Here is a 27,898-nt window from a genome sequence, read left to right on the forward strand (position 1 = left end):
CCATGGCCCTGCCTTTATTTTTCTCCCCTATTTTCCCAACTGTTGCTAGCAGGCAAATGTACTGACAGGGGACAAGGCTGAAACACAAAGCCGTTCTGAAAAGTTGGCAAAGCTTTCAGTGTAGGAGTTTGACTCTATTTTTGTCTTCCTACTCTGTAGTGCGATGCCTCCAATTAAGCAATACTGCCCCTACTTTAAAGGAGGAAAAATTGCGTCTAAATGCACTTTGTTGGTGCCAATTCTCAAAGTTCTTTTTGCATCTTTAAAGAAGTAAATAAATATAAAAATAAAGATAAAAAGTAACTAGTTCAAACTGAACAGTAAGTTTTATTTAGGTTATCCTCAAAAATCCACTATCATATCTGTATACAATACTAAAACAGTTACTATAGCCGTGTCAGCCAGACCTCTACAACAGGTTGTTTTCTGATAATTTTTTTCCATTAAATAACTTCAGTTTGGATTCTTTTTCATGGGAGTTTTAGCATATATTATTTCAGCTTGGATTTTATTTGTTGCAGAACTTTAAAAATTAAATTTATGTCATGTGTTTTACTCACTACTATTTGCAGTTCCTTGTAATTCAATGTTTGTCGCAAATTTAATGTGCTGTTTTACCTCCTTTTTTATCTTTTTGTTTTTATTTCTCTCTTTTTTATATTGTGCATCACTTATTAGAACCAATAGGATGACATTTAACCTACTTAAGGCATACTTACAGCCCGCTGCAGCCTTTGGACTTTCTACTGAAGCACCCCAAGGCCTGGCACTATGCAGTTGATTGTAGATTATTTTCTTTTGTTTCAAAGTTTAGAATGTTAGAAATCGAAGTTGGAGCCGACAGAATCAGAGAAAGCTTATGAGACTCAGAAAGGATTCCTGCCAGCTGGATGGCAGTCATCTGTGGCCTGTGAATTGCTCCCTTTCCTGTACACGCACTTCCTTCTCTCTCACTCTTTTTTCTTGTTTGAGTGGAAACGTTGAGTGGAAAGGAATGCTTGGACTGGGAATCCATGAGCGTATCTTCCTGGTACTTGCAGGAAATTTTCAGTAGGACTGAGTTTAAGTGCTGTCATTGTGTTTCATTAAACAGGGAATGACCTTCAAGTGACAGAGTGCACACACATGAGAGAGGCAGTACTCAAAAGCAGAGGCATTCCAAATCTGATAAATATTTCTTTCTTCTGAACAGGAACATGAGAGTCTGCTGTCAAAATGGCAAAACAAAAATTTAGAGAATCTCATTGAGTTGCACAACAAGGCTCCAGTCTGGAACGATGATACTCAATCCTATGTTTTGAACTTCCATGGGAGAGTCACTCAAGCCTCAGTGAAGAACTTCCAGATTGTCCATGACAATGACCGTAAGAGTCTGGTGGAGAGTGTGTGGGGATTATTCGAACAGGGAGAACCCAATTTATTTCATGAGGTTTGGGAGGAATAGGACTCTATTCCTGGAGAAGGGAGACTGGGTGGAGGAATTCAGCTCAGGATTACTGGGGACTTCTCAGCTGTCAAGAAAATTGTGTAAGGCCTCCCTTTTTCTGGGGTGGGTGCAGAGACTGCTGTCTATAGCTGCAGCAAAAGAGGGGGCAAATGCAAGCTTCCTGAAGGGAAAGGAAAGGATTAATATGGCACCTTCAGCCCAGCAAAAGAGTGGTTTGAGCTTTGGTTCTGAGAAGAAAGGTAATCTCTAAACACAGTAACTTTAGAGAACAGATTTCAAGGCCACTCTGGTGAGAAATGACAGATGCACCAACCACATATATTTGGGACTGCGAGACGTGTGGTTTTTTGTTTGTGGTTGTTTGGGTTTTTTCTTTGCTCCACTGTGAAATTGTTCGTCTCTGAATCTTTCTTTTCTCCCCAGCTGACTACATTGTGATGCAGTTTGGTCGTGTAGCAGAAGATGTGTTCACTCTGGACTATAATTATCCTCTCTGTGCTCTTCAGGCCTTTGCTATTGGACTCTCCAGCTTTGATAGTAAATTGGCCTGTGAATGAGAGACAACAGACTTGAAACATGGAACTCACTCCCATCCCTGCATCTTGTTGTAAGAGTTCCAGGTGGAGTAATGAAAAGCACATTGGGGATGGAAGGGAACTGGAGGACAGACTTCTGCAGGCTTATTAGAAAGTAAATACCAGGCCTCAGAGCATTACGGTAGTTGACAGTAGACCGTCTTAGGAGACTGTCCCAAGACTGAGCAGTCTCTGTATGCATTGTGGAAGAACAAGAAATATGGGTGATGTTTTTGTCATCAGTGTTGATTCTGCTTTCAGAATGTAACAGATGCTGTCTGAGAGCGGGCTAAGGAATTTAGCCCACTAATTGGAACCCCTTGCAGCTAGGATTAGAAAAATAATGGTTTAGTGTTCATATACCTTGGAACTTCCACAGTGCCCCTGGAGATGATGCTACTGATCTGATCATGAACTCTTGAGTTCCTGATTAAATGAATTCAGAAAAAAGGAGGACAGTTATTGGCATGTTCTTTTTTGGCCTGTGTAGCATTTTGCTGTTGGTTACAACAGTCAGACACGGAAGGATTCAGGTTATGGCTCTGTGCAACTGTAGGTAATGTTCAACAAATAGAGTTGGAATGAGACATTGGCTCTAATAAAACACTCTTCTCTTACTCTGTGGGATGATTCTCTGTTAAGGCTGATAGTCCAGTTCCTTTTCATTATTCTAATTGCTCCATATCCCTTGATGGTCTTTTTACCAAATAAAGAACAATCAAATCTCAAATGCTTCCTTTTTAGCTGGTGATAGTATATCCATTGCTGTTTCTGTTATTCTTAACTATGTGAAAAATGAGACTGAATAGATGATAGAATCTGACTGAATTTGGCAGAAGGTAGTATTGTTACAATATACAGTACTATTCCTGAAAAGCAGTGTTCTGATTGATTGAATCTAGACTGTAAGCTGATCAGAAATATTTTTTTTATTTGTCCATTCTTTGTAAAATTTGCTACATTTGTAGGAATAAGTTAGTGACTGATTTCATTTTTTTTAACGTGAGATTATCTCGAGTCATGAAATATTAAAGTAGATTTTATATAAATAATTTTGACCTGACTATAAGAAGGAGTTACCTCAAAAGGAGATTACAGGTGTTTTCAAAGGCATCAGTAAGTTTAAAAAAAATTAATAAATGTATCACGGGGCTTTGCAATGTGTCCTTCCAGTGTTCCATTTTTAATGCTGGACGTACAATATGGAGACTGTAGGTCACAGCATGGAACGCTTCTTGATTCATATGGCCTTGATTCATCAGCGTGAATTGCTGCACACTGTGACATGTAAGCCTCGTAGTGTACACATCTGCTGTATACTAAAGCAGAGAACATTTACTATCTTGCCTGTTTCATGGCCATTATGCATATTCATGACGATCCTGGAAAACTCTATCCCTCTATTGAGACAAGAATAGGTGTTCTCCAGCTTCGGATATTGTCATTGTCAGCAGATGAACTCTGCTTCAAGCTCCAAAGAGCCAGATTTATTGCTTTTGGTCTCTGGAGTCTTTGCAGTGGTAGATATCACTTGCTCTTTCAAAATAATGAAATTTTGTGAAGACATTTTCTGATATTGTCAGGAAAAAAAATTATGGTAATCATGTGTAAACTCTGTATTTAACTGTAAATTATGAACTGATGCTGAGAATTCCAGCTTGCATATCTCTCAGATGCCCATTCTGCATTAGCTGGTGAGCCATTGTCTTGAGAGGATCTCATCAGCAGAGCAGTCGGCGAAGAGAACTTGAATCGTGGATCTCTCTTGTGCCTTCATGTACTTCCTGCTCATCAGGCTGGGGACAAGACCTGGCCGTGTTTTCCAGTTGTGCTCTTCTGAGTTCTTGGCTGATGCCTCTGCATTCCCTCTACCCATCCAGAAAAACTAAGTCAGTTTGTTACCTGTCTGATTATTTTTCTGACTAGGACTGTGTGAAAGAAACTGCCTTATGTTAGTTTGGGGTGACCTGAAGGTAGAATGCTCATTTCCAATTCAAGATGATTTCGTCTGTGCTCAGAAGGCCACAGTAGCATACCTTTACTGACCCTTTCAGTTAGGCTTGTCAGCAGTGGCTCTTCAAGCTATTTGTTGACATCAAATGATCCTAGTAGGGTCAGGGCCTCTGGGTCTCAGTCAAATTATGCAGACAGATGAACTGATTCAGTGCTCTTTTATCAGATACTGTTTTACATTAATTGAATTTATAACTTTTATATCTAAATGAAAATAAACTAATTTATATATGGAAAAAATCCTTAATTTTAAATGAGTTTTTTTTGGTAGGATTTTGCTGTCACTTGTGGGTGTTGTTTGTTCCTCCTGTACTACCTCAGTTTCTTCCTGTCATCTTGTATCTCATCTCTCTTTTTACTCCCCCTTTTCCTTTGTAATTTTCAGTTCTCTTCCTTTGTGGTGTTTTTTTTCATACACATAGAAGTCTGGGAATAAATGTTAAGGTTAGTCTCTCTAATACATTTTTTCTCCCCATCAGCAGGTCTTCCTGTGTAGTTCTTGGTTTCCATTTGATTCTCTTTTTAAGCTAGTTACACTTCTCTGCCCCGTGTTTTTAATGTTTCTCCCAGCGTCTAGGTAGGGCTTTTGAGATGGTTCTTTATGCATTTTCCTACCCTCCATCTGAACCCATTCTACTGTTGAAGTACAATACTGTGTATTTCTGAATCAAGAACTGAAATAATACAAGGCGAGGCGGAACACCCAAGTTGAAGTGGCTGTTTTTTCCTATTTCCACTGGGAGATGTATGAACCTCAGTAAGAGAAGATACAGTGGTTCTGATAATCAGAAACTGACACAGCTCTCAATGTGTAGGCCCTATTCTTCATGCACCTCTTTTTTTCCACTATTTCCATCTGAGCCAAATTAGGTTTAGTTGGGAGAAAAAACTGAGCAGGAAATACTACTGGGCATTTGTTCTTTGTACTAGTAGTAGTATTAGTTGCATACATGCAAACGTAACATTCTTGAAATCCCAAAGAGATCTTAAAACAAAGAAGGAAGCATATTAAACTGTTAAATATGAATCCTAAAGGCAGGCCTAGCAGACTAAAACAGCTCCTAGGCTGCTATAAGCTCCTTGACTCACAAACATAAAAGACAGTGAATAATTTCTCGCTCTTTTAGGGGTCACTCTCCCCTCTCATTGAAGTTCTGCTGCTGAATTTGGTAGCAGTAGGACAGGGTTTTTTGTTACTGTTGGCATAATAATTACATTATACTTAGTGTGCTCCTCTACTTGCTGGTATTAACGGCTCTGTAAATCCCTCAGTTGACACTTAATTAGGTTTCCTGTTCCTGGTACAGGAGGCAAGCAAAGCCTTCCCGTGATTTACAGGTCAAAAGCTAAGAGTTTGTGCGAAGTCTTGTGAAGCTGAACTATGGACAGATTCCTTCTTTGAGAGAGTCACGAATCTCATCTTCTCTGCCACAGTGTCAAACTGTTGTACATAACTGCAGTTTGGAACTACAGCTGAAACCCAGAACTAAGACAGACAGACACTTAAGGTATCCTAGGGCCAAGAGATTTGGCGCAGTATATAGTGATGAAGATGAGTAGAAAAGCAACACTAGTGTAAGGGCTTCCTTACTAACAGGGGAAACAGCCTGCTACACCTGTGAAATGGTAAGAATTGAAAGCCCTGCCATGAAAGAAGGCAGAGACCTTGTACCCACTGTTACTCTTGTATCTCTTGAACTGTGGTCTACAGAGATTTTGTCTTCTCGTTCCATCCCTTAACATGTTCTATATGGAATTATTCTTTCCCTGCTGGAAGCTGGAGGTCACTTCTTTGGTCCCAAAATGGGAGAAAAATCCAGAAGCAAACTAACTTCACCAAAACGCATTAAGGTAAAGGCCATTATAACTGTAACTTGCTCTCGTAATTTAGCATTTAATTTAGAGACTACATAAATGGGTGAACGTATTCTAGAAGATGGAATTTGTGATCATTTACTTTGATTAAATTAACATTTCCAAACAAGGCGAACCATTGCACTGTATGCAACAAAACAGCTTAAAATTATGAAGAAAACAAAGGATTTTTTTTTTAATGCTTAATTGAATCGAGCCCTTTATTAAAGGGAAAGTAATACTATTTTACTGTGAAAAATTACTTTATTTTAAAAGCTGCATATCAAAATCATTCAGATAGAGTACAGATAGGGTTGGGGAATTAAGTCTGATCAACTTGCCCAACTTCCTCTGCCTGCTGTTCTAAGCTGAATAGTTTGCTTCCACATTACCACCAGTAAAACAAAAAAACCCAAATCCAAACAGCATCAAAAAAACTCTATTCTCTTGAGTGGGTTTCCATCTGCAATTGACTGGAGTCCTGCAAACAATTTGTGTGATGATTCACAGGAAGGAATAAGTTTCAATTCCTTCTCTTTGAGCTGTGTTGATTCTGCAGGGAAATGGGAGCAAACAATACGTTAGTCACATAATCATGAGACCTGGCCTAGAATTCACAGTGAACAGATGTGATGAGAAGTGAGCTACCTTTAACATACATTTGTTTTTCATTAAATTACATGTTTTTAAATATGGCTTAGTAGAAACGGTGTCTAAATGAGATCATTATAGGGCTTTATATAACAAAAAACCACAAAATAATTTCATTGAATTTTGTAACTTCATCTTATTTATATTGTACATACTCTTGAATCCTACAGGTGTATCAGAAAACTTTTTTTCTTAAGAATTCATAAACTATTGCTGCATTGCCTTGCAAAGAAAAGTAATTGTAAGCGTATTAAAAAGGATTACCAATATCAGTTATCTTCAGCACTGCCAAAGTAAAAAAAAAAAAAAAAAAAAAAAGTGGAGTTGGCCTTCCAAATCCCCAGACTAAGTTTATGAAGTTGATGGGTTTTGCCATCTGGTTTCTGAGGCCTTAGGACCTAAATGTGTCCTGTTTTCAGTCTTTTCTCTGCAACTTGAAAGAGTTATGAACTTTTTTAACATTGGGTTCTTACCAAAAGCTGAGATTTTTCTTAATCCATTTCTTCAATATATTGAAGTTTTAAACAAAGTCAGCTGTGTCGTAACTGCCGCAGGTAGTTATGTGCACACCAAGCATCTGCGACAAAGTCACCTGCTGGAGACATGAAAAAGTTTATTTTGCTGATGTAGCTGCACTGCCCAGAGCTGCTAATAGGATGTAGTTACATTTACTAAACTTGGTGTTTTACTACTGATTTTGTTTCGGGGATGTGGCTTTCCAACCCTAGTGCAGCTCTCAGTCTTGTATCAGCCTTTCCTAGTGCAGCATGTCGGCGTTCCTGTATGAATGGGGAAGAAAAGAGCAGCTCCGTGGCGAAGTTACTTTCTGGGATGCTCTCGGCACAATTAAACTGCCGTAGCCACTTCTGCGGCGTTGGGGTTGGTTTGTTTGGCGGCGGCTCGGCTATGCTGGGTGGAAATCAGATCGCATCCCGAAGGGGCTTCGAAGTCTGCGGGCCGCGCCTGGCTCGAAGGGGCTACCCCGGGGAGCCGTGCCCTTGCGCCGGGCGGTTTCCCGGGAGCGGAGGCCCCTCACCCGGCGGCCGGAGCGGGCGGCTGCTGGGCCGCCGCCGAATCCCCGCAGCGCCGGAGTCCCGCCCCTGGGAAAGCAGCAGGCAAGCGGCGGCGTCCCCACGGCTCTTCCCCCAGCTGAGGCCGGCCCGTCCCGGCCGCGGACTCCAACGTCTCCCCCGCCCGGGCGCCGCGCCCGCCCTCGCCGCCGCGCCGATTCCTGGAGGCGGCGGCGGCGCCCCGGCCGCTCCCGCCGCCTCCCCCTTCCCCCGCTGCCCGCCGCCCGGAGTTTCCTTCCTCCGCTCCCCCCTGTGCGGGGCGGCCTTCCCCCGCCCCCGCGGGCCCCCTCTTCCGGCCATTGCCCGCGTTCCCTCCGCCCCGGCCGCACACGGCCCCCGGCCGGGGAGCGCCCGGCCCCGCTGGGTTTTGTTCCCAACTCCGCCTCGGCCCTTCTCTCGCCTCCCCCCGCTAGTCCCCTCCCTAGCCCCGTCCCAGCCCCTGCGTTAGCCGGCAGTTCCCTCCCTCGGCCGCGTTCATTTCATACCAACTCTCATTCCTCGCATTCCTCACTTCCTCCTTTCAAACTCCAGGGGAAACAAAAACCCTCCCTTTTCCTCCCAAACTCCTGCCCGGCCGCCGCCGCCCCCTCCCCTCCCCTCCCCGCCGCCGCCGCCCGGGCTCGCCGTCCCGCCGGCCGCTCCGCGCTCCTCAGGTGAGTGTGCGCTTTCTGCCTCCGCTCCCGCCGGCCCTGGCTGTCCCCCCGCTCCCCTCCCCGGCCACCCGGCCGGCTGGAGCGCCCGGCCCGGCATTGTTCGCGCCCTCCCCGCCGCTGCGGGACGTGGAGAAGGGGGAGCCCCGAGGGCCCACCGTGGAGCCGCCCCGAGGGCAGCCGTGGCTCCCCGACAACTTTTTTCTTTCTCTCCGACTTGGCGGTGGCGACGCTGAGCGAGACGTTGGCCCGCTCGCCCCCCCTGTCCGAGCCCCCGCTCCCACCCCTGCGGGCTCGGGGGTGGGGAGCGGGCGGGAGCGAGGGGCAGGCGCGCAGTAACAGCCCCCATCTGCTCGTTTGGCAGAAAGTCCTGGAGCAGGAGGAGGATTTGAAGCCGGTCCCCGCTGCCCCTACGGAACAGCAGCCGCTCTTGCCTCGCTCAGGTCAGGACACGCTATTTCACGATCGGGGCACGGGTGCCTGCAGGAGAGAGGGTGAAAGGGAGGGTTTGGGGCCGGTCATGTGCGACAGAGGAGGCACAAGCGTACAAAGGAAGCGATGGGAACATCCTCCATGGAGGCTCCGGCGGCTTCCCCCGTTGGGAAGGGGCTGCCGGCGCTGGGACGTCGGGAACGCGGTCGCTTGTCGCATCGGCTGAAAACTGCTGGGACTTCTAACGGGAAAAAATAGGTTTCTCTACGGTTCGTAGAGATGTTCTGGGGGAGGGTGGAGAGAGGGATCGGTACTTTCTGTAATAAATTTCAGTGTAAATTATGGAAAATGTTTTGGGGAAAAACAAAACAAAAAAATCATAAGCAAACCCATCCGTGAGAAGGCATGTGGGTTGTTACAGGGCATTTACCAAAAGATGAGGGAATACTGTTTTCCCAGATCAGTTATTCTGAAGTTAGAGTTGAGTGTTGGTGGCATGCCTCTAGAAAGGATTTAAATTAAAAAAAAAACCACAAACACAAAAAACCAAACAAAAAGCTTCCTCAAGTAGTCTTTTATCTTACGTAGATAATTCCGTTTAAACAATTCCTTGCATGGGATGCTAAAGATGGGGCTTTTTTTGTAGAAGGGGGAAGGAGTGTAACTCAAGGTATTTTAAGGACCTCTGTTAAGTGCTTTATGGTGAATGGCCATACAGAAGTTAAAAAAACAAAACAAAACAAAACAACCACAACTAATCTACCTATTTGTTTTTGTTTAACCTGATGTTACACTCATTGACTTAAGAGTTGAGTTCTGCGAATCCTCTCCAAATAAACAATGCAAAATACTTTTCAAATGCAGGGGGCTAGGTGGGAGAGAAGGAGATTTGGGGGTTGTTTTTCTTTTCTCGTTTCCTCTTACTCAGATTGGCTTCCCCTAGACGTGATTGCACTGTCTGTGTGCAAGGTGAGTGCAGCATTCGTTCACCTGTCTGTCCATCTGTCTGCGCAGATGTAAGAGGTTTTATTGTTCTTCTCCTACAGAAGGAAGTGGGCAGTAGGACAGGGCATAGAGTAACGGGAAGGAGCGAGAGGAACAGAGCAAGGGGGAAAGCAGGCTGGGTATGTGCTAGGGCCGGGTTGAAGCTGCCGTACTATCACCGGTGTAGTTAAAGCCTTTTGGTCTTGATAGGTTTTTCTCATGACAGAGAAGAGCCTGGATCGTGCTGTAATGAATACAGAAGGGCTTCTTTATTAGGGCTGTTGGATGCTGAGGGACTCTGTGGTTTTCTTTGGAACTTGGGTTGGCAGAGTGAAGGGCAGCCAGACAGTGGGTGCAGTCACCTTACGGGGTTTTCCTAAATCCCGGTCTGGATGGATTCCTCAAACTCGAACATGCGACAAAGTCTGTCATCTCTAAACTGGAGTATCAGCTCGTTGTTCATATCCTCTTGGAGGTGATCTTGGGAGCAATTAGTGTGCATGAGAATGGGTGTTAGGAATTTCTTCACTGTCTTGGTTCCTGCTATACCTTTTGGATTTTTAAATTAATTTTACCAATGGCTTTGAAGTATTTTAGGTTATTACTGTGATAAGTGTTTTTATGTTAGTGTATTATTACAGAACATCTGTGGGAAAACGGTGTGAAAATAGTACTGCCAAGCTCTGAAGAAAAAAAGGGCTCCGTGGCACCGGATCTTGCTTGAGGTTTAAAATAAAATCACAGTTGCTGTTGGTTTTCTTACTCAGATATTTGTTTCACAGAACTCGAATACAGTAAGTAGACTTTTGAGAAGGTTGCTGAAAAGTACAGTTTCCAATAGATGCTGCTTGCGTCTCTGTTTGGAGTGACATACTCATTCACAGCTTTTCTTCCTTAGTATGTGTGTCTTTTTCTCATTGTGTCTTTCAGCTCTTGGTTCCGTCACAACATAACTCAAGGGGTGGGTCCACAAAGACTTTAGGCTGGCACTGCTGTAGACAGAACCTGTCCACACAGCCTCAAACTGTCCATTTCCCTACTTGTCACACCTCTGTCCTGTGTTGCTGGCATGGGTATTGGCACTGCTGTTTACTGACCCGGGCCAGGGGGCTGTTCCAGATGAAAAGTAACACTCTCTTTTAGCAAGTTAGTTTTCAACCACATCTCTTCTCCAGTCTGGTTAATCATATGGTCACATAAATGCTGGCATGTCTGGAGACGGGGGTGCAATGACTGGAGGGTGGGCAGTGGGGAAGAATGGGGATATTTGCTTAGCAACGTTGCCATCTTTTCCCACCTTAAGTAGTTCATTGGACCGTATCTACAGTGGCTCCTGTGATAGTGAAATGATTTTCTGTCTTATCTGGCCACGACTGTATCTTAAGAAAGCAAAAATTCAGTGTTACCATTTTTTAAAGATCTATTATACTCTCCCTATAGCTCAGATTTGTCCTCTGTTCATTTCTTGTTTTCATTTTTTTTTTCCGTAAATGCTGTGCAATGGATTTTTCAGTGATTTTCTTGAGCAACTTTTCCATCGCCCAATGTACTTTAACATCAGAAAAGTTTTCTTACTCTACTTCAACAGTTTTTCCCTTGGTGTGTATTTCTGTGAAATGATTGCTTGTTCTCTTTCTCTCTCTGCATTTGCACCTTCTAAGTTCTTACAAGCTACTAATGAGACTATACTTTTAATATTTTTCAGTGTCTATTATTCTAGGCCTAATGATTGCTCTTCACTTTCTTCAGTTTATCTGTGTTCCTTTTGCAGAATGAGATCTGATATTCCACGTGTTGGAGGTGATTTATCTCTCTTTGTTGCCTGAACTGATATCTGAGCACAGGCAGACAAAAGTTACATTCATCATTTTGTAGAAGCATTTGCTTTACAGACAACTCTCTCATTTGTTCAGCATTCTCACTCTTGCATGTCTTTAGCTCCTGCTTCTGGCAGGGCTTTTTCCTTGATTTATCTCTGTTTTTTTCATTGTTGTTTCTTCAGTTTCTTTGCATTACTTTTTCCACATATTCTTATTTGTCCCCCTTGCTTCTCTTGTTTGTTTTTGAGCTGTCTGAATCCCTTTGAGTTGTTTCTATCCACTGGTGTTGGTAAACTTCATTCTGTATCACCTGCAAGTTTAATTAACATTCCCTTTATTCAGTCTTAGATCTCTAATTAAGATGTCAAAGAAATCTGGACTGGCAAAGATCCCTGCAGCAACCCAGTAGATGCCCCCTGTACCTGGTGGTTCCATTGGTATATAGCGTTACACTTAGTTTTGAAGCCGTTAGTTAATTTTCTAATAATATGAGCAGTACTTTCCAAAGCCAATTTGAAGTAGTTTTTTAGCTATGATTTCCTTGCAGAGTAGCAAATGCTATTCTAAATCTAAACCTCTTACATCATGCACTGTATTCTTTTCATTCCCTAACTTCATGGCAATTCTATCCTCCTTTGAAGAGCAATCAAGTTTATGAAGATTTACAGTAGTGTATGCTCCTCCCTCTCTCCAACTTCTGCATCATGCCCACCACCATGCTAAATAAATGCCCAACATGTTCCTTTGTAGAGCCTTGTAAAAAGTCAGGAATTTGCATGCATGGAGCTCATTACAAGGTCTGAGATTAGATGATTAGAAAGAGTTCTTTGGGGTTTGGGGGTGGTGTTTTGGGTTCTTGGGGGTTCTTTGGGTTTTTTGGGTGGGTTTTCGTTGTTGTTGTTGTTCCTGCCCCTTGGGTCCTCCTTTTTCTGGAGATGATGCAGTCACTCCCCTTTGTTTTTAACACCATATGAATTAGACGTTTTCCTGCTAGGGAGGGGCAGGTTTTCCAGTTCCCGGTGCCACTGGCTGAGTCACTGGCTCTGTTTTTCTGTTCCGTTGTAGGTTTATAATTACCTTGTTCTTACCTTCGTTAGATTATGATTGCCACAGGGTAGGTGTTTTACTTTGCTGTACTTCAGAGACATGAATGCCAATGGCTTTCAGAGCCTGGATATAAGCCTTTAAGCATCCGCTTTGCTGTTGCCAAAGAGAAAATGAATTAGCCTAGTCCTCAAAGTGCCTCCCTTCAAACAGTATGGTAACCATTAATGACAGATGTCCAGGCAAAGTCTAATCTCTTGTAACCAGCACTGCTTTAACTGAAGGAGGAAAAGTCAATAGAGCACTGGGTATGTGTATACTGAAATGGAAAGGGAGGATTTGCTGATGTGTCTTACCTTCATCTTACTTGATCATACTTCTCCATAGCAGGACCTTGAAACAAAGCTCACTGATACCAGACTAGGAGGATTTAGAGAAGTTCTCTTGGTTTTAAAATCTTGTCAGCTTAGGGGAAAAAAGAGAGAGGTGTAAAAGAGAGGTTTGCATAAAAAGATTTTCTCCAAGTACACTCACTGCTCTTTGATTTATCTTTCTAAAAATAAATAAATAAAATCCTATTTATTTCCTCACCCTGTTTGTTTGTGAAGGATCTATGCGAACAGAAGAACATAACTGTGCAGGGGAAACAGTGTAAATCACTCTTTCTATCCACCCAGTAAGCTAACTGAAAAATAGAGAAGCAGCATCTTTTTCCACTGTTTTTGGTCACAGGTTTTATTTGTAAGAACATGTTTTAAAAACTGGAGCCAAGTCTGTGGTTGGCTGTGTCCCTTTAAGAATCTAGTTTTGCTTGGCTAGCTGCCCTTGTTCTCCTGTAGATTAATCCAGCAGAAGGTATATAACCTGTTGACCTTCCTGGTGAGAAGGGTCTGGAAAGGCAAAGAGATAAATCAGAAGGTTCGTGCTTTCCTGTAATATCTGGGGGCAAGTTTAACCTATGTTTTTCAGTTTTTGTCATTTCTTTTTTCTCTTTTTTTGCTTAGTGATTCCCGTTTGAGGATTGGGGTTGTACGTACAGGTTCTCATGATTTTCACTTGCTTTCTGTGAAATCCCTAAATGTTCAGCAGTTTGGAAATGACAGTGTGTTTATGCCAGAATTGAGAGGGAAGAGTTCTGAGCTCAAAATTACACTAGTCCGAGTTGAGGACGACTCTTGTATCAAACTGGTAGGAGAACTGGAATCCGGCTAAAATGGCTGGCGTCTGTTTGTCTGCTAGGAAATTTCATTCTTTTACAGAAAAACAAATCTGGTGGACTTTTCTCAGTGTCAGCCCTCAAGAAGTGATCATCTTAGCTGTAAGCAGTGAATGTTCACCTGCTGCATGTTCCAGGTGGAGCGTGTGCTCCAAAACTGAGCTGGGGTGGTTTCTGAACACCTCAAGAGAGAGGTTGGTAGCCATGAGTAGATTTCACTCATATGATGCAGATGTTTCATGGTTGTTCTTTTCTTTACTTAGGCATTGTTTTATCAAAATTATCAAACACCTTTAAGCTCCCATCTAACTATTACTAAAATCAAGGCACATGCTTAATTGGTTGACTGAATTGAGGTCCCATTTTATATACCTGTTCTGCCTGTTTGTGGTTTGCTTTTGTCTTGAGGCTTCAGCAAAGGGCGTAGCTCTGGCCGGCCAGGTCGTGCCCGCGACACAGACCACCCGCAAGCACTGCAGATGCGGAAATCTGACTGTTCGTGGGTTGTGTGGTCAATGCTTCTGTCTATTCTGTTGTAAGGCTCTTAGCCCAGGTTCAGCTATTTCTTTTCTTGCAGACTGGCTATAGTTTTGGAGCTAAACATTTTCACTGCTTTGGATGAGATTTGCAAACACCTGTCTCCACTATGAGTTCATGTGAAATTCTGCCATTAGTGTCATGGGAAGCTAAGTATGTCACAGTTGTGAGTTCTTTTGGGACATCTACCCTTGAGTCCTAGACAAGAGGTTGAGGGATGTCATGAACAGGAGGCAGGATTAGGAAATCAGAACTCGATTTGGATATCATAAAGTGGGCATTATGAGTGTCTCAATTTTGTGTTACTTGTCAGGAAAGACTCAAAAGACGCCCAATTTCCAGGCGGTGTTAAACATGAGCCCATCCGAAGTTACACCGCTTGCAATCACAAATCACCTTTTCTTGTCTTGGAATTCTTGCCTGGATTTTGTCATTGGGTGGTTCACTTAGGTCTTTGTGCTATAGTTTTTTCTGTAGGTAAAATGGGGGCTTTTGAGTCTTACGGTGAGATTTTCAGGACAACTGACTTTCAGTGGGTTTAGGAGCAAGGCTTTTTTAGGTTGCTGTTAAAGGTTCCCTATCCTTTAATAATTAAGTGAGTAATACTCTTTGAGAAAATGCTAAGCATGATTTATTTCTGTCTCTAGCTTGGTTTGGTAAGACCCAAGTAGTTTTTATCAGTCAATGTCTAGACTTGTCTATACTTGAAGGGACAGTTGTGATTTAAACACATTAGCCAACACTACTGGTGGTTCTGCGATAGAAAAGGGTCATGATTATTGGACTCCCTTCTGGTTCATTGCTTTCTAACCAGCTCCATGCTTGTTGGGAGAATGACTCCTGGTGACCGCTGCTGCTAACACGAGAGCGGCTAACCCATTTTCACCCTGCCATCACCTTCATCTGTTTGGGAAGCTGTAAAAGACATGCCACGTGTCTTGGAAAGTCAGGGAGAATGGGAGCTCTGGGAACAGTTCCTGCATGGGAGATAACGGTGACTCCCCAAGAATTGCACTGTTCCTTTGAGGGCTGGGGCCAGCCCAGTGTGTGGCTCAATCCTGGGGCAACCTGGCAGTGTCAATCTCTGCTGCCCTTGCTGGCTCATTTTTCTCTCCCAGCTGAGATGTAAATCAGGCAGTAGTCATTTTGTCAGTCCAAGGCTGGTGGCCTTGCGATGTAGCCTGGATGTTGGAGCTGTGCATGAGTTGCCTGTGGCTCAATATCGACCCCCAAGCTGGCCACCCCTGGACTAGTGGGAGCAGACCAGCCTTTGGGTTTTGTTGTTGTTGGGTTGTGTATTTTTTTTTTCTCCCCTCCTTAGGGCAGCAGGGCTCTGTGTTCTGTTTCCTTTATCACAAATGTAACTGATTGGGTGGTGTGCAAGGCCACACACAGCCTTATCTCATCACATCCTGTTTGACTGCATTATCCAGGGCTGCACTGATAGAAGTTCTCCTCTCTCCTTGTTTTGATTTATATCACTCTGCTGGACACTACATCCTCTCTCTGTTTCAGCCAGAGCTCAGCTACTGCAATAATTTAAGAGTGTTGTTTTGCTTTGCTCAGGAAGTCAGGTGCCTTTTGAACGGCAGCTGCTGCAGGCAATTTCAGTGTAGCAAGCAAACCAAGCTTGATTTTGTGCTAGGCGGTGTGATAAGTATTCAGCTGGAGCCCAAGCTTATGCTGGATATGGTCTGAGGCTAGTAGTGCTTGTTCCTTTGTAAACCAGTCTTATTCAGTGGTGAGACAGAGACAAAAATCTTACAATGCAGCGTGTAGATGTAATGATTATATTACTTTGCCCAATACACAGAGGGGAATCTCAGTTCTCCTTTCTTCCTTGCCTGGTGCTGCTGCCTGTTGAGAGCTTTTGCTTCACCTACAGCAAGTAACACTTACCTTAATTGGTTTTATTCGCAGGATTAGGCAGTATTACTCTGGTGTCCTGGGTGGATAGGGATACTCACGGGGAATAGCCAGCATTGCTCAGGGATTGCAGGAGGCCCGGGGCAAAAGGCGAGATTGTAGCCAGTCTCACCACTTGGCTACATTGTTAGGGAGTGCTTGAGTGGAGCTCCCTCAAAAGGCCCAGTGAACTGCACCCACCCATCTCCACTGTTGCTGGATTTTCTGCTGAAGCTGAGTAGCTCTGGCTCCAGGCTGATTTAATGACTGGAGTGCAGCTCCCAAGGAGCCTGAGTAACTCGTTGCTGGCTGGTGCTGCAAAAGTGCTGTTACCTTCCTAGATATAGTTCAGTGCTAGTTGGTCTTGCTACAGTTGCATCTTTATTTTGCTCTGTAGAGACCCTGTGAACATGTTCATGATTTCTGTCCTCTTTTGCCTGCGAGCTTTAACAGACCTTAGTTATTGTTGAATAGCTGCTTTCCCACCTTTTCCCTTTCCAGTTTTTTTCCTGCAGTCTTTGAGTTGCACCCCCTTGGAGCTACTCATCTGCTGATTGCACTCATTCTTCTCTTTCAGAGGAACTGAGCTATTATTGTAGTGTCCTGTAGAATTTCCCAGCCTTCTTCCTCTGGTAAGTTTGAATGCTATCTTCCATCATACCTTGTGCAATAGATTTCATAGTATTCCAAACTGTTGCTTTCCTAAACCCAAATCTCCTTATATGACTGCATTGTGTAAGCTCATTCGTTAGCATGTTCTGGATGGAAGTAACTGACTGGTTGTTGCTGATTCCAGGTTTTCTTACTGTACAACCAATAAGAAATACTTTAGAGTACGAACTACCCTAAAGTTATAGTTTGAGCAGCAGGATATCTCTTCTTCTGGCTGAACTAATTCTTTTTTGAAATTCTCTGTTTGACTGCTGATCAGATATGAAAATGTTCTGGTTCAGATCTTCTATAGTAGCAGTATTTGGCTCACGTTACCAAGGTAGTGAATACCGGAATTGTTTGGTTTTATTTGCATTACAATGACATCAAGGGATACCTGTAATGGGAAGCAGTCCCTGCCCACACAGCTTGCATTTCCATTAAATGAGACCAAGGATGAAGGGACGTCCTTGGTAAAATGAAGTGACTTGCTGAGAGTGCAGCCAGCTCAGAAGCAGGAGTGGAACCGCACGGTCAGGCTCCACACGGCTGTGCTGGCAAGCGTTCCTGCCTGGGAGGAGTGAGTGAGTAGGGACGTCTCTGGTTAGCATGTCGTGCTTGATACCGATTCCGGCAGGGAAAGGGGGTGGCCGTGGAGGGGGGGGAGTTCTTTTGGACAGAACAGCTCTAAGAAAACTGAACAACTGGAGACAGCTGGCTGCAATTTTTCGGATCCTCAGGAAAGTATGATTTTGTGTTGAGCAGCTGCCACAAACACTTAAGAGGGAGCTGTTACCAACAGTAATGACTGAGGGATTGATATTAGAAAGCAGATGTGTCAGACTATGGAGCCTGTTAAAGATGTGCTCTCTGTCAGTGAGACCTCGCTGAAGGCCTCTTGGCAGCTGTCTAGCCCTGCAGGATCTCTGAATCTCAATGAGACACCACGTGTGAAAGGAAAGAGAGTTAGTGTTGAAATTACCAGCATCAGAACAATTAAACCAAAGCTGCTGGAGCTGAAAGATTTTTGTGCTTTCTCCATGGTTTTGCTTTCCTCTGACCCAAAAACCTGCCTTTGTGAGTGACTCATGAAGAGATGGGCATGGCTGAAAGAAGAACGGGGACCAAGAGTGAATAAGAAACAGTATTCGGACAGAGGGAAACATAAGAAGGAAGCAGAGATACTATGGTGAGGAGGTGGAGGTGCTGTGAGGAGTTTGTGTCTTTGAGAGGATCCGTGACTAGACCGCACAAAGAAAGGTCGTTAATCATCTCTCAGTAAAATAAGAGTGCAATCAGAATAAGAACAACTGTAGGGTACAATACCAGAAATACGAGAGCCAAGAAGAGGAGTCTGAGTTCAAACTGAGGGAATCTGAAGAGAACAAACACTAAGCCTGGGACCTCTGGCAAAACTTCCTGTTACAAGAATGGGACAACATCCTCCGACTCCTCTGATCCTAAGACCTGTGCCTGGTGAGGGGATTCAGGTGGGGGAGGAATTGTCTCAGCACACCTAGGAACTGGGATGTCTGTTTAGTGATTTCGGAATCAAATTCCCTCCACATCAGAAGAAAGCTTTGTGATTACAAGCTCTTCCACAAGCAGAACTTAAAAAAAAAAAAAAAAGAAGATAGTTTACAAGTACTGAAATATTTAGTGGCATTAGAACACTCAGTAATACAAATCACCATTAAAGTTACCAAGCTGTATGTGCATAGTTACTGTTGATTGAATGGGAAAACAGAAGCAAACTGAAAGCTAGGTGCCGAAACATTTCTATTTTGTTAAAGTAGCTACTAATGAATATTATTCAAACCTTTCTTATAAATAACACATTCAACCTTAGCATGTTTCTGAAAAACGCTCTATTTTGGACCAGATTGCTTTTTCAATGGGAAGTGATTCCACTGACAGTTTTTCCACTTGCCATATTAATAAAGCCATTTACCATAGAGTTTAGCCCCCAGCTTCTCTACAATTTGTTTTGCTTGGTTTAGTAAATGGCCACTTTGGCCATCGGTGAGTTCAGATCAACAGTGCAGGGAATGGAAACCCTGAAGTGCTCAGCCAAAGAAGAGACTCACAAACGGATAGCACCTGACCAGGACTCCCTGTATTAGTGTTTATTGCCCCTGGGCACAGAGTATCGCCTGGGATTGCACATGGAGCTTTTAAAGAAAACTTTGCAGGGCCTTTAAGCCCTTGGGATCTTACTGAACTAGAGACATAGAGTTATAAGGATTTTCATGGTCATTTCAGTTTACAGAATTTCTTTGCAAGTTATCAAAAAGAAGGCCAATTTGTGTTAGTGTCTGGGTGATTATTGAGGTTTCAGCTTGCGGTGGCTAAACATCCTTGATTTTGTAGTCATTACAATTCCACTTTTCTCACCATCCATCAGAAATAGCTTTAGTGCCAAGAAGGGAAAGCAGAATCTTGCCCCAAGGTGTAGAAAAGTTGGGATTGGCCACGATAGCACATTTCAGTGCCTGCTGACCTAGCTATAGCTTGGGATAGGACTAGTATTGCTGGTCAAGGCACAAAAAGCAAGAAGCATTAAAAAAAAAAAGTATCTAGTCACTTCAAGATTTATAAAATTTCTTCTCTCATTGCTTTTATGTTCTACATCTGCCTTGATTTAGACCAATGTGAGATAAGGGTCACATATTCTGTCTCTTGCTTTGTGGACTTTCCTGAATATACAAGTGACATCTGCAGAAGTTGGCGCAACTTTTCTTTCGCGTTTAGAGTTTTGGGAGTTGACAGTGAACTGAATACAGCATAAGCTCCACTTATTCTGGAGCTTGGATCAGAAAGGACCCAGAGTTTCCTTTGTCACCAAAGGCACTTGGCACAGATGTGAAACCTTGTAAAACATGAAATGATCAGGCAACAACTCCTAGGGTTTGGATGCGGGGCAGGGGGGACGTTATGCTTCAGATATAGTTGCTTAGTTTCCAACGTAAGAGTGTGCCATGCTGAAATCATCTGCTAGGTATTCATCTGTGTCTGCATGGACATTAAGGAGATGAAAATAACTGGATTCAGAGTAGGTGCTTTTTATGGTTATGATAGCCATAAATTCCCTAGGAGATGACTTTGTCTACTTGTATGCGTTGCTAGGGGATTTTGCTTGAGAGCGGAGGTTGTAGCTTCCAGTGACCATGGCTTTGGGAGTCATACAGTTGAGCAGTTAGAGTATGATTTCACTTGGTGTGGAGCCTGCTGACTGTTAGGAGACTTGCAGCTCCAAATGCAGATGGTACTGTGGATGCACTTGCTGTCACACCTTAAGCTTCTTTCTGAACCCCTCCATTTCTCAGTCTGTCAGCCTAAGTTAAAACTAGTCTGTGCCTTATGTTTGTGGACATCTTAATGTGCATTAAATACGGAGGGTATTGACAGCCTCCAGGGACTAGGGATGCTCGGGGAAATATCAAAAGAAGAACAGCTGGAACAGATAGCTTCTGTTTCTCTGTCAGAGTCCTCCTGTGGAAAGCTTACTTCTCCACGCTGATTCCCCAGCAGGACAATCTCTTGAATACCCATGTAATTTTTTATTGAGCATCTGCCAGTGAAAAGGGATGTATTGGTGATGCTTGGTAAGGAAAGAAACTGTTACCATTCATTTCAGGATCTCTTAAAGTCACATTGCCTGCTTTGGTGTCATTCACAGTGTGCCTGGGATGTCCGTCCGAGTGGTAAAGGCCAAGTGTGAGTTCCCCTTTCTGCCCCCCTCACCTCCCATTTTTTTCTTTCTTCCCATGTTCATTAGAGCTCCGAAAATGTACAGCGTGGGTCAAGAGGATTCAAATAATCTAATGTAGGGGCTGAATGGATGGGTGGACAGTGGTAGGCCATTCCAGTGGTTCATGTGTTCCGAATATTCTCACAGGAAATAAGTCGTATACTGGGTTTTCTAAATGTCCAAGTAAATCACTTGTTAAGATGCTGCACCGTGATGTAAGAAGTATTCTGTGTCTAGAAATTATTCAAATGCCCAGTATTATCTCCTTTGTTTCCTGAGCTTTTGGTGGGTTATGGAGATGTAAAATATGTATCTGCTGCTGTTTAAAGTCATTAAGGAGCAGCGAAACCTTCTGAGAGCCAGTGTTGTCAACTCTTTCTACAACTTTAGCTTTTGAAATGATAAAATTCTTAAGGATTTAATCTTTTATTAAAAAAAAATTAATAAAAAATCTAGTCATTATGGTCTTTCATTTTGTAAACATGAAATCCAAAGAGGTACAAAGCCAAAGAAAGACTTAAAAAGGAGCGTATGATGTAATGCTTTTTTAGGTTGATGTCAGAAAAGTTTCTGGAGGCACGAGCCCTGAATTTTTGAACTTCTGAAGTTGAGTGAATGGATCTGCTTTGCCTATTTACCAACTAGGGCATGACATAACTGCACAAATTTTGTTCTAGCTAGTTTTTGTTATAGACCATGCCCAAATTTCTCCTCTGTCCTCCTTTACATTATCACTGTGATATTTCTGAGCTAGTCTGACTTGGCATGTCGGAGCTCTCTCCTTACTCTCTTGTTCAGTACAGGTTTGATGATTCTGTTGCTCTTGCAAAAAAAGCCTTATTCTGATTTACTTGCTACCCATCTGAATGTGGTGATACGCAGGGAAGTTTTGAACTCTCTCATTTAACTGGATTCTCAAATGGTGGCTTGTGAACATTTGTTGTAGCTCAGATAATGAAACTATTAAAAAGGTAAACAAACAGCTTTGGGATTAAGGCAGGGGAATGATCTGTGTCTTTAGAAGCCATTTGTCTTCTGTATGGTTGAGTGGAAGTGTCTGTATGGTCTGAAGTTGCTTTCTGAACGACTGTTTTAGAAGCTCCACTCAATGACTTCAGCCTCTACTGTAGGCATTTATAAGTAGACTATAATTTATTGTAGTTTTCAAGAGCTAGTAGCTGCCTGCTCAGGTTCAGTGAGAAACCAGTTTCTGCTCCTGCCCAGTGGCAAATCTAATAGCCTGAGACTGATAAAGGATGAGGGGGCAGAGAGGCACAGAGAACTGAAGGAATTTGACCAGGGTCGTTTTGAAGATGAGCAGTAGAAACAGGCTAAGCGCCGAGGATTCTTGACCTGCAGCCTAGTGCCTTTATCCTTTTACTCATGGTGCCTTCTGGTCCTGCCAGGATATAGCGCTGAGATTTGGGAGACGTTGCATTAAACTGTCCGGCTCCAGGAATTGCTTTTTAGAAGTGAAGCTGATCCTTGAGAAGAAGAAATGTCAGTGTTAAAAATGACACCGACTACTAACTCTGATCGAGTGAAACAGTATCTAAGAAAATTTCAACCCTAGTGCTCAGTGATGACTCGATAATTCATCACTGCTTTATTTTGTGTAGTCTTTCCCACAGACTGAATCCCTGTATGCGTGCTTCAGAAAGTTAAACAACAGTTACACAGATAATGACGGCAAGGGAGAAGGAAATTAGAAGACAAAGACACAGGCACGAAGACATAGTGTCTGAGGAGAATTGGGAAGCGATAGAGAGTTAATGAGCCAAAGCGGTATGGGAGCAGGCTGTTGCATCAGAAGGATTTGTAGAAAAGGTTTCATCTCAATATTAATAGAAATCAAGCACGTAGTTGAGTTACCATTTAAGGTAAACTTGAAGTAAAAACCCTCCTCACTGAGATTTTCTAATTTTTTTTTCTTTAGTATCTCCTCATTTTCCTAGAGAGAAGGATTTCTAACTGATGGATGGGATGTGTTTGTCATCACAGGTTCTGAGTCTGCTTCTCCACGTGGCACCTTGGAGTTTCTAGCTGGCACCATTACCTCCAACGAGTGGAGTTCTCCCACCTCCCCTGAGGGGAGCAACGACTCAGGGGGCAGCGAGGCCTTGGACAAACCCATTGACAATGACGCTGAGGGTGTGTGGAGTCCGGACATTGAGCAGAGCTTCCAGGAAGCGCTAGCCATCTACCCACCATGTGGACGGCGGAAGATTATCTTGTCAGACGAAGGCAAGATGTATGGTAAGGAGAAAGAAAGGGCACATCACAACACTCCAGGCTGCCTGCCCTGTGCAGGCCACTCGCCTTGTACCAAATGACGGTTCTGAATGAACTCTTCTCTCAGGCAATCCCAAGTTGATGCAGTTGGTCCTTTCAAGTTATATTTAGGAAAATCAGTGAAGATTTTAACATTCCATGCACACAGATCAGAAGGAATTCTAGACGTCTTTTTCAGGGAGTTTCAATAAGGTAGATCCCAGAGCTGGGCATGCTGCTGAACTAATCTTTGGATAGATATCACATAACGGCTTCATGGTGTGACTAAGTCTATCTTTTATGGTATCTCTCGCTGCCATCTCCAACGTTTTTGTTATCCTAACAGGTGAAGGTCTGTGTCTCTGGTGCTAAAGGGCAGAAGTTCAGCCCCCGAACCCCCGAATGGCTTTGCTGGTGGTGTGCAAACACCTACAGTTTGTTAACTAGCTACACTTTTGAGATCTCAAGAAGGGCAGAAAACGGACCTCTCTGGCTGCTCAGTTTGCCTTCTTATAGCCCTGGCATGAATGTCTTTTGCCTGTGGGTTCTTCGCAGCTAGCTAGATACCCAGCCCTGAATGCAGAGAAGTGCTGGCTTGCAGCTGCAGCAGAAGTCAACTTTCTAGGTGGTAGACGTGATTTTGAATTGGATTTTTGACCTATTCTGCAGTTAAAATTTCTCTCTTGATTTTGTCCACAAAAAAAGCTGGTCTGGGATGGATTCGCTAGCTCAATATTGAAAGAAGCCACCTGGTACTTCTGTGACTAAAAAGCAAAGCAAAGGCTGAGAGTGCACAATATTTGGTTAAAAGTCCCAACTGTTTCTTAAAGCACTAGCAAGGATCTTATGGAAGGCAGCCCTCTTCCTACCCGGTCAGTGCTTGCTTTTTTTCCTTTACATTGGAATCTGTGTGTCTTTGCAGGCCCCATCATGGGAGCACCATGCCCTGAAGCTTCATATGGAGCACTTCACAAGTCATTCTGCAGGTTTCTGTCCACTCACCGGGCCATTGTTCCCTGAGCTAGGGAATGGATTGCTCTCACTATGGGGACGTAGGTGGGGTCTTGTTTACATAGCCTTATCTACAGTGGATAGTTTTACTGGGTACATACATCTTTGTATCTGTACAGAGCAATATATGTTGAGTAAGGCTGATCACCCTGAGGCTCAGCAAGGGTCAATGTTCTGATGTGGACATCAATTCCTGCTCTATGCTGGCACAAACATTTTTGTGGTTGTGCAATGGAACCGACCAGGGAACTGATCCAGCTTAAAACTAACACAGCCAGAAAGGGGAAAAAAGTGAACTTTAATTTGGATACGTCCCCTGATTTGTTTCACTGCACAGCTGCTTGTGCTGGTACTTAGACAAGGGATGATAAGAGTGGGAATGAGCAGCCATGGTTGCGGTGAGGGTAGGACTCCTTCTTTCAGAAGCAATGCTTGCTTAAAATGTTATTCAAACTAAAATATTACTTGAAAATCCACCCCATGGTTATTAAGCATAGATTAGTGACATGCTCCTTGCTGCTGTAAGTCTGCACTAGTTTTCATGACAGGTAACTTTTAAAATTACTGGTGAAAAATTACAGTTGTGTTTTAAGACTGTCTTCATTTATTAACCATCCCGCATAGTCCCCAAAATATTTCAGCTTTGGAGTGAATGTGTCAGAGCAGAGAGCAAAATGGACCAGAAAAGAAATAAAGAGTGAGAGTAAAGGTAAAAATGAAGTAGAATGGACTACAGAAACCAACGAGACTTAGCTGGGGCCTGACCTAGCATGGACTGGTGTTTAGTGGAAAGTCTCTAGTTAACTACACTGGTGAGCTGCAGAAGGTAAATAATCCACTTGCAGGGTGAAAAGTTTAGGCTAGGCTTTGGGAGAAGAAATGAACAGCTTTTCTGCAAGCCCTCCCCCACTACTGCAAATGGGACAGTGTCCCTGCTTGCCTTCGGTGCACCTGTTCCCAGCATGGATGGTTGGTTCGATGTGCTCCTGACAGAACCCGAGGCACTGATTTATGCCCTCCTTTGCTTACTAGTCTCCAGGATCCATGCCAAGGAAGCGGGGCCCAGCCTGTGGGATCTATAGAAAGATATGACCGGGCAGGGAGAATAAATATAGTCCCTGATTTCATCTTCACCGCTTATGAGCCAGCTCATGGAACAGGACAAGCTGTATGTGGAGCTGGCCCTGCCTCCAAGGGATGGTTGTTTAGCTGTCCCATGGCCGACTTGCACAGAACTCATTGAACCAAGGGGCGAGGTGTTACAGAGAACTGTATATGCCCATTCCCCTGACAAAAGGGGAACCATTTCACTGTTTCCCACTGAGGAGTGGCTCGTGTGGTACTGCTCTTTTGGGCATGATGTTCCAGGTCCCAGGATCTCTTCCATGTGCCGTTTATATACTTCTCACCTGTTGTGAAGCAACCTGTTATCAATTTAAAGTTAGTAGCTTTTACCAGCAAACATGTTGAACAAGCTGAAGTGCACCAAGCCAATATGAAGAACTTGCACTGTTTTGTTTGAATTTGTTTAAAATTGCACAGAAAGGTGTGTTTCAGCCTACACACAGGCCTCATGCTCATGTTCCCTAGCCTCTTCTGAGTCAGCTTGCTGCGTACAGCTCTTTAGATGATACTCTGCTGGTTGCTGAGTGGACATGATTCCTACTTCATCTGGAAGTCAGCCAAGCTCTTCTCTGTACATTGATGATCTGTGTCTTGATGCCTTTGCTGCCTTCTTTTCTTTCATTATCTTTTTCCCTCCTAGACATGTTCCGTTACTGGAAGCAGCATTCTGACTGAATAAGCTCATACTACAGCACTGCTCTGGGTACAAGCCCTCAGTGTCCTCTCCAGCAGGCTCTGCTTACCACCTGCTTAAGGCACGAAAAGCTGTCTTGTCTGATATGGGATGCTATCTTTTCTAATAATCATTGTGTTGACATTAGAAGCAGTGAGTCCAAGGCACCATTAAATTACTGATCTGGTGCCTTCTGGTACCACTAAGGTCCTGCAGGATAATTTTTATAAGTGTTGCCTGCTAGAATACTATGCGGATACCGTATTACAAACCTGGCTCTTACGTTTTCCAACTATGTTTTTCTATGGGAGAAATAGCATCTGTAGCATTTGTACCAAACAAGCAATCATAGAATTTGGTGTTAGAGTCACTGTCTCCTGGCATCTTCAGTACTGGTCTAGAGAAAGGAGAGGGAGGAAGATTAGTACCTTTGTGTGATTTGCATGGAGAAGCAATAGATAGAGCAGGTCTCCCAACACTACTGAGGACAGAGAAATAAAAAATAGTAACTAGCAAAGTGATACTTATTTTGACAAAACACTGCTGGGGCCTTGATTTACAAGTGAGGAAGTAAGAGCTTGGAAGAACTGAGCTACTGCCATAGCTGCCCAGTGTTCCCTTCCACTGCACGAACATCTGGCTTGGAGCACCTTTTTGTAAAAGGAGCTAGAATTGCTGGCTCTTTGTTAGATTGCTGTTCTGTAGGAGGCAGTAGCTTAGCGGTTGGTTTACAAGCAGCTCAACCATTTCTGTGCTGAGCAGGGTGGGGCAGACAGCTGGGAGCAGTCATCTATCTCCCAGGCTGGGTCAAAGCCCTGATACAGGACTTAAAGATGTCCCAGCTCAGAGACTGAACGATAGAAGGATGATTAACCATGTTACTAGTTAAAACCTGGAGCAGGCAGTGAATTGCAAAGGCTTGAGCTTGCAATATGAATTAAGCTGGCATAAAAGGTCAGTCTGATGCTGAAAACTACCCATGACACAGGTGGTCCCTCCCACCCCTGTTCTGAAGTGACTAGGTAAATTTGCAGGATATTGCCTTCATCTCAAAGGGATATGTTATCAGTTAATGTTTTCCCCGACCTCAAAAAGTCACCAAAGGTAAAACTGAAAAGTGAACAGATAAACCTGAAAAAGCACAAAACATACACTGCCTGTCCCAGTTCATAACACTACTTCTCCTTGAGGGGAGGGAGAAGCGTGGCAGCTATTACAAATATGAAAACCTTCAAGGTGTCAGTCTTCAAATGCTTTCTTCTATATCTAATTTAGCATCTCACCTGATGATGTTTCAATCAAAGCAATTGGAACATGCTGAGAATGTGCTCAGTTGACACTGAACTGGCTGGCCCAGGTAATTGCAAAATTTGGATTTCAGCTGTGATACCCCTCAGAGAGATACTTCTGCAGTTCCTATCCCTTCCATTATTGTGACCTAGTGAACTGTAGAACATCCCTTTATCCCACAGTTTGGGTAACTAAATTGAATCTCCCATTTTAAACACTGGAAGACAGGTGAAACTTAGATTTGTGGACAATTGGTCAGACTTTTCCCTCCTCTCCTTTTTCTGGTGGTAGGTGTGATGTTTTTGGAGTTGCTCAATAACAAGGTTTTTTTTCACTGAGTCAGCTTTCAACTTTGCTTTTGTGTGGTTCTAGTTCTTTGTTGTTGACTAGATGAAGCCAGATTTCTGGAGACCTTTGCAACAGATTAAACTTCTGCGGGAGTTTGTCAGGTTTTTCCTTCCATCTCCTCTGTAAGCCGAGTTTAGGGTTCTTCATGTTAAACTGTATGTCAGTTTAACTGGTGTTTTCTCCATGCAAACATAAAAAGAAATATTTTTCCATGAGTTCGGAGCATTTTGTGAATATTGAGGAATTCACCACTTTTGAAATGCCAGCCAACCAGGAAACTGCTTGCTGTTGCAGTTAGTAGAGTTAATAGTACTGGCTGTGGCATCTTTCCTTAACATACTTAGTACTGAACAGAAATATGTTAGCAGTTTGATTGTGTATTACGTGTTATCAAAATTATTGTGACTACTTTTGGGGGGGCTTTATTATGTGGTTTCAACAAAGGGCACATGCTTTTTTCTGTCCCTTTTGATTTTTAGCAGCTTTGTAGTCCCATTTTTATCTGTCAGCCATAAAACCAAGTGTGTTGTGTAGGATTATGTTTTTCCCACTGTATATGTCTGCAGCCACAGAGCTTTCG

The 27,898-nt window shown here is 43.4% G+C and overlaps 2 protein-coding genes across 10 annotated transcripts in view; both read left to right on the forward strand.

The window, feature by feature from the left end:
* TULP3 (TUB like protein 3) overlaps nt 1–4,265 on the forward strand; it is a 34,061-nt gene extending 29,796 nt beyond the window's left edge. For all 5 annotated transcript variants that reach the window (XM_075163906.1, XM_075163897.1, XM_075163928.1 and 2 more), the window contains 2 exons: nt 1,193–1,364; nt 1,871–4,265. In XM_075163906.1, the coding sequence (XP_075020007.1) occupies nt 1,193–1,364; nt 1,871–2,004 (306 nt within the window). In that variant the 3' untranslated portion in view covers nt 2,005–4,265. The remainder of the gene's footprint in view (nt 1–1,192; nt 1,365–1,870) is intronic.
* A 3,676-nt stretch (nt 4,266–7,941) lies between these two features.
* Nucleotides 7,942–27,898, forward strand: part of TEAD4 (TEA domain transcription factor 4) — a 59,460-nt gene continuing 39,503 nt past the window's right edge. For 2 of the 5 annotated variants that reach the window (XM_075163979.1, XM_075163988.1), the window contains exons 1-2: nt 8,569–8,703; nt 22,602–22,856. In XM_075163979.1, coding sequence (XP_075020080.1) covers nt 22,850–22,856 — 7 coding nt within the window. In that variant the 5' untranslated portion in view covers nt 8,569–8,703; nt 22,602–22,849. Of the gene's footprint in view, nt 8,264–8,568; nt 8,704–16,775; nt 16,831–22,601; nt 22,857–27,898 lie in introns of those variants that run through there. The other 3 variants (XM_075163955.1, XM_075163964.1, XM_075163972.1) reach the window with 3 other exon arrangements.

The sequence above is a fragment of the Calonectris borealis genome, chromosome 1 (genome assembly GCF_964195595.1).
Source record: "Calonectris borealis chromosome 1, bCalBor7.hap1.2, whole genome shotgun sequence".
NCBI lineage: Eukaryota > Metazoa > Chordata > Aves > Procellariiformes > Procellariidae > Calonectris > Calonectris borealis.